This window comes from Dendrobates tinctorius, unplaced genomic scaffold (assembly GCF_039654945.1).
Source record: "Dendrobates tinctorius isolate UK_male_01 unplaced genomic scaffold, ASM3965494v1 ptg000126l, whole genome shotgun sequence".
Classification (NCBI taxonomy): domain Eukaryota; kingdom Metazoa; phylum Chordata; class Amphibia; order Anura; family Dendrobatidae; genus Dendrobates; species Dendrobates tinctorius.
In genome coordinates, this window is record NW_027361794.1 from 29,199,229 (window position 1) to 29,206,355 (window position 7,127).

Consider the following 7,127-nt stretch of genomic DNA (forward strand, 5'->3'; position numbering starts at 1 on the left):
GCTTTTCAGCAGCCTTTGAGCCACTAATAGTGCGGGAACCTCTGTTTTTCCATTGACAGATGATGGACCTGAGTGAGGACTTGTTTTTTGTGAGATGAGAATTGGTGTTATTTTCGCCTACATAACATTGATTGGTTTCTTTATATTTGATACTAGATGTGTGCCCGATGCTATCGCATCGGGAGGGCAGTAACATCACGATGGGGGCAGCTTTGTGGTGCTGGGGGTGGCGGCCCACCCACTTCCATGCAGTCACAACTGGCAGGAAAGACTTTGTTTTGCGATCTGTGCTGGAGATGGTGTGCGGCGCTTCCAGAGGGTGGCCGCACCCAATCTCCAGCACAGGCCTCAAGTCGCAGTCTTTCCTGGTGACTGTGACTGCATGGAGGTGGGTGGGGAGGCAGCGGTGGGATCCGGCGCATGTAGTCAGACAGTGGGTCCTGGCGGGGGTCTGGCGGTGGCATCCCTCTCATTACTCCCCCCTCATTACACCCTCTCATTATACCCCCTTTATTACACCCCTCTCTTTATACCCCCTCGTTACACCCCTTTAACAGCCTCATGATCGCAGTGATGGCCGGGATCCGAGTAGCGGTCGGGATCCCAGCGCCGGTAGGGATCACAGTGGCAGCCTGGATATAAGCGGCAGCTGGGATCCCAGGGGTATTCGGGATCGCAGCTGCGTCCTGGATCTGAGCGGCATCACTTGGGTGTACCAAAATAGCGGTCGGCGTACTTCCGGTGCGGCGCAGTGGATTGTGGGATTCGGGGACATCCAGATGGAAGTGGATGACAGACAATTTAAGGCAATTATATATATACATTTGGGAGGCAGAATGAACAAACAGTTGAACACCGCACACTACTGGCTCATCCAACAAGGTTTTCAATTAGACTGTGAACTGTCATTGTCTTGGTAAATAAAGTTTTTTACATAGCTTGCTATTTTTTAAGTAGAAGTGTTGAAAAATATAAACCTCAAGGATATTTTATTTAAAAAAATTGTTTATTATGTTAGATGACTGTACCAGGAGATCAGAGGGACAGCTGACATCTTCAATTTTTAAATCTGATGATCTTGATATCCTACAAGATACACCTGAAATGAATGCCGTTACTCCAGACACATCATCATCCATTCACAGCAAAGATCTGTCATCTGAACCTATGAAACAGGTCCCATCTTCTGATTCTTTACTGACTACTAAGGAAAATCAAAGTCACAAAAGAGGCATTAAAAAACAAACTGCTCCTAAAGCAAAGAAGTCATTTTCATGTTCAGAATGTGGTAAATATTTTACACGGAAATCAGATTTTGTTACTCACCAGAGAATTCACACAGGGGAGAAGCCTTTTTCATGTTCAGAATGTGGGAAATGTTTTAATCATAAAGGGAATCTTAATGAACACCATAGAACTCACACAGGGGAGAAGCCTGTTTCATGTTCAGAATGTGGGAAATGTTTTATCAATAAATCAGTTTGTGTTAAGCACCAGAGAATCCACACAGGAGAGAAGCCTTTTTCATGTTTAGAATGTGGGAAATGTTTTGCACATAAATCACATTTTGTTACCCACCAAAGAACTCACACAGGGGAGAAGCCTTTTTCCTGTTCTGAATGTGGGAAATGTTTTGCACATAAATCACATTTTGTTACCCACCAAAGAACTCACACAGGGGAGAAGCCTTTTTCCTGTTCAGAATGTGGGAAATGTTTTAACACTAAATCAGAATGTGTTACGCACCAGAGAACTCACACAGGAGAGAAGCCTTTTTCATGTTTAGAATGTGGGAAATGTTTTAACACTAAATCAGATTGTGTTATGCACCAGAGAACTCACACAGGAGAGAAGCCTTTTTCATGTTCAGAATGTGGGAAATGTTTTATCAATAAATCAGTTTGTGTTAAGCACCAGAGAACTCACACAGGGGAGAAGCCTTTTTCATGTTCAGAATGTGGGAAATGTTTTAACCTTAAAAGGAATCTTGATGAACACCATAGAACTCACACAGGGATGAAGCCTGTTCCATGTTCAGAATGTGGGAAATGTTTTAGCAGTAAATCAGCCTGTGCTAAGCACCATAGAATCCACACAGGAGAGAAGCCTGTTTCATGTTCAGAATGTGGGAAATGTTTTATCAGTAAATCAGCTTGTGCTAAGCACCATAGAATCCACACAGGAGAGAAGCCTTTTTCATGTTCAGAATGTGGGAAATGTTTTAAACTTAAAAGGAATCTTGATGAACACCATAAAACTCACACAGGGGAGAAGCCTGTTTCATGTTCAGAATGTGGGAAATGTTTTATCAGTAAATCAGCTTGTGTTAAGCACCAGAGAACTCACACAGGAGAGAAGCCTTTTTCATGTTTAGAATGTGGGAAATGTTTTAACAGTAAATCAGATTGTGTTAAACACCAGAGAACTCACACAGGAGAGAAGCCTTTTTCATGTTTAGAATGTGGGAAATGTTTTAACCAGAAAGGGAGTCTTGATGAACACCATAGAACTCATACAGGGGAGAAGCCTTTTTCATGTTCAGAATGTGGGAAATGTTTTACAAGGAAATCAAATTGTGTTAAGCACCAGAGAACCCACATACAGGAGAAGCCTTTTTCCTGTTAATGTGGGAAATTTTTTAACCAGGAAGCGCTTCTTGATCGCCATCAGAGCAGTCACACAGAGGAGAAGCCATTTTCATTTTCTTAATGTAGGAAATATTTTACTTGGAAATCAACTGTTAATAAACATCAGAGATATCACATAGGGGAGAAGCCTTTTTTTTATATTCATAATGTTGGAATAGTTTTAACCAAAATTAAATGTTCTTAAATGGGTTGTCTCTTGTCATTCCTCATGTTTGCTGACAAAAGGATAAAACTAAACTTTATTAATTCCAAATATAAAGCTATACCCATAATTCACCCCCTGAAGATTAGTCAGAAGGTGACTAATAGAAAAAACATATACCCCACATCTCAGTATATAGGGTGAGGTGAGGTTTACACACTCACTCTCCAAGCCTCTCATTTCTGCGGGTTTCATCGTCCTCACCAAAGGCGACTCATCAAGAGACTATTTAATATTGACCTATATTCAAGCGAGACTAAGCGAAAAAAAAAACTATAATCATGTATCATGTTATTCAGAACAGTCAGAAAACTAGCCACATATTGGCAGATCCCAGACCTCAAACTATATACTTCGGAAGGTTATAAGCCGCTCCAGTGTCAGGAATAGATAGTATTTGAATTTACCAAATGGCTGCAATGAAACAAAGAGTGAAAAATTTAAAGCGGTCTGAATACTTTCCATACCCACTGTATCAGTAAAAATAACTCCTCTTTATTAGGTAAAGTATAAAAGAATTGCGCCATTTTCCGATATCCGTCGCTTCTCCATTTTTCATGATTTCAAGTTGGGTGAAGGCTTATTTTTCATGTCAAGCTGACTTTTTTAATGGATGCCATTTTGGTGCAGATACGATCTTTTGGTCGTCCTTTACTGAATTTTAATGTTGCGGTGACCAAGAAAAGTAATTCTGGGGTTTTGACATTTTTTCTCGTTACGCCATTTAGCGATCGGGTTAATTCTTTTTTATATTGATAGATCGGGCGATTCTGAATCCGGCTATAACAAATATGTGTATGTTTGATTTTTTATTGTTTTATTTTGAAAGGGGCGAAAGGGGGGTGATTTGAACTTTTATATTTTAGTATTTTTAAAAACATTTTTTTCTACTTTTGGCATTGTGAAGACATACAGCATTGTATCTTAATTAACCAGACGACTATTTTTAGCAAACGAAGAATAATAGAATGTTATCTGTATGTTGGCTTTAAATTTAAGTGCTGATTTCTGGTTGGTCAAGAAAACAGACTTTTGCTTGTGTAAGCCGGTAATATTGACTTTTATTGTGCGCTTATCCTTGATCACTAGTGATGTTTGCTGATATGCTAATTATGCATTGTGTTATGGAGCCAGTTTGCTGACTTCTAAAGCAGAGAGGGAAAAACTATGCAAATAGTTTAAATAATCAAGTAATGCAATAATCTCATCTCCATTCTTACCCTTTATGTAAACACTGAATGAGGGACACTTGTTAAGTCTAAAAATAGGTTACATGCCTCTGTATAAAGAGACTGAGAGAGAGAAACAGCCAGAGAGATTCTGCCAAGACATCTATACATCCAAAGGACAAGAGACAGGACAGCAGCCATATTTTCACAAGGGACATGGACCTATCATTCTATAGGAAACAACCTAGGGGTTTTCAGCCTCGGTTGGAAGAATACAGATCTGCTCCATTGACCATCACTGAACCATGGATACGTTCGGAGAAGCCAGATTGTGGTCTTTGGATCAACTGGCCTTGTACCTTGTATGGACTCAATGGACTGTCATCTTCCTACACTTATTGTTACATCCTCTCTGTGTGCGGGCCACAGGTGGAGTAGTCGACCCTGGAAGATGAAGCCAGGTTGTGATCCTTGGATCAACTGGCCTTGTATGGACTGTCATCTTCCTACACTTGTTGTTACCTCCTCTCTGTGTGCGTGCCACAGGTGGGGTAGCGACCCTGGAAGGTCTGAAGTCACAGCTGCTATTATCCCGGCGGGTTAGTGGAGGGTGAGACTCTGTAATGTCCACCATCTTGGGTACTGTGCTGGGACTGTTCTTTGTGTTATCTGCCTGTTTTGTAGTTCAATAAAGCATTGCCACACTTTTATCCTCACCCTGTGTTGTCTGAGTAGCGTTTTGAACATGTTAAAAGGAGAGCGGGAGTTCAGCAGGACAATGCCTGGTCCATGTGGTTTTGGCTAGCGGGCGGCGCTCATAGCATTCCGGCAGTGCCAAGCATAGAGGTCTGCTGGAGACCTCTGGTTGTCATGCCAGCCCATCGGTGACGAGGTCACCGATGGTGGGATTTCCGGAAATCTTGCTGGAAGTGCCGCTGTCAGAGGCTGTTGGGGGCAAATGGCAGATGTTCAAAACAGCTGACATGTGCCGGAAAAGATGTGGGCTCACCCCCGGAGCCCACATCAAATGGAGGAAGTACATTTACGCCCGATGTCAGAGAGGGGATTGTTTTTACAGAGACAAAAGTAATTAATCATGTACAGTATACATACAATTACAAAAATACACAGCTTCTAATGGTAAATAGTATAGAGTTACGACAAGAAAATATAATTTGTGTAAACCATGTGTAGATATAAAAATTCAGGCAAATGTATATATCACCTGGAGGCTGTGCTGGGCTGCATGCTCTTATCATCTCCCACGTCGACTACTGCAACCTCCTACTCTCTGGCTCCCCTCTAGCACTCTGGCTCCGCTCCAGTCCATCCTACACTCTGCTGCCCGACTAATCCACCTGTCTCCCCGCTATTCCCCAGCCCCCCCCTATGCCAGGCCCTTCACTGGCTTCCTATTGCCCAGAGGCTCCAATTCAAAACCCTACCCATGACATACAAAGCCATCCACAACCTGTCTCCTCCATACATCTGTGACATGGTCTCTAGGTACCTACCCGCATGCAACCTTCCATCATCTCAAGATCTCCTTCTCTACTCCCCCCTTATCTCTTCTTCCCACAACCGCATACAAGACTTCTCCCGTGCTTCCCCCATACTCTGGAACTCTCTGCCTGTAAAAAATGCGTATTCTTGTAAAATACTTAGGACTAGTTACCAGATGAAAATGTAGTGGTTTATGTGAATTCTTCCATCAAAGAAGATTATTACAGAAAAACATAAAAATAGGTGAAAGATTGTTCATTAGTTCATAGCATGTATTCTTTCTCTGGGATCTTACATGGCAAATGGCGTCTGTCTCTCTTAGGCTTCTTACGTAGTAAAGTTGCATCTCAGCTGTCTGTCCATTCAATGCTATGTCCGTGCAGAGATGACATCTTCGCGTCTGTGTCTCATGATGAGGAGGGAGCAACAGCGACCTCTAGAGTAAACCCCCACCTTAAATATACATCTTTCAAAGCATGTGATCTCCACATATGGAGTTGTCTTTAACATGAGCTAAACTTAAATATGTAGTGGAGTTGACATTTAACATGAGCTAAACATGCTAAAATAACACATGCAGTGTCAGCGGAAGGCACTGTTCAGCACAGAACTGAGTGTAATAAGAAATTAACGGATTATTAATATTTAACAATTCCCCCTTTTGAGGGAGACAGACATTAATTGGAACCCTCAAAATATAATGAGATCTTCTTTCTTCTTTTCTTCTTCTTTGATAAAATAGTTTAATATCAATAATAATAATATCAGATTATTGTTATACGTACTCGATGACATAATTGATGTGAATTCATGTTATGGTAAGCCGTGAACAATATTCATATAAAATATGTATAATTATACTTCCCTAAACCTAAATTGAAGCATCTCAGGTTCAGTCATCATCATCTGATGTCATCTGGTCTTCATTTTGATGTCTTCTTGGTTCTTTTAAAAAACACAGTTTTTCTATAGCATATAGATGTTGTAGAAATCGTGTTGTGTCAAGTCAAAGTCCATAAATTCAAATGTTGATAACAAAGTCTATAGATGAAATGCAGCTTTAATATCTGTGCAGTGTCACCTTTAAAAACCTGGGCTTACATTGGCTCGCCTTGGATATTCTGGAATCCTCCATCGGTACTGGTCTTTGAACAGCTGTGATGTCTTTGGTCAGCAAAGCAAGGGTTAAAATGACTCTTCCTTGCTAAACATAGCACCATAACCAGTCCTCAGTCCCAGTGGCGGATCTTAATAGGGGGCCCAGGGAGCAGGGGCGGGCTGGGCCGGGTGGCAGAGAGGCAAATGCCCCCCCCGGGCCACTCCCCCAGCACCTGTACAGGGCCGGCCGTGCCCTGTGCTGTGACGCCGCCGGCAGCAGACAGCCGCCCGCGTCACAGTCTATGGGGCCGGCCGGGTCCGGGAGCTGTGCACGGCCGTCGCAGTCATCTTCGGCTGCTCAGCTCCGGCTCCCTCCGGCTGCACTTCCGGGTCAGATGTCGGGCATGCGCAATGACGTCATCGTGCACGCCCGACATGTCCCGGAGGATGCTGAAAGCAGAGGCGCTGCTGGGGAGCGAGCCGGCTGTGAGGTAAGTATGGGGAACT

At 42.7% G+C, this 7,127-nt stretch overlaps 1 protein-coding gene across 1 annotated transcript in view; it reads left to right on the top strand.

Moving 5' to 3' along the window:
* LOC141047216 (uncharacterized) overlaps positions 1-4,735 on the top strand; it is a 127,972-nt gene extending 123,237 nt beyond the window's left edge. The window contains exon 6 of the mRNA XM_073542167.1: positions 1,019-4,735. Within this exon, the coding sequence (XP_073398268.1) occupies positions 1,019-2,625 (1,607 nt within the window). The 3' untranslated portion in view covers positions 2,626-4,735. The remainder of the gene's footprint in view (positions 1-1,018) is intronic.
* The last annotated feature ends 2,392 nt before the right edge of the window (positions 4,736-7,127 follow it).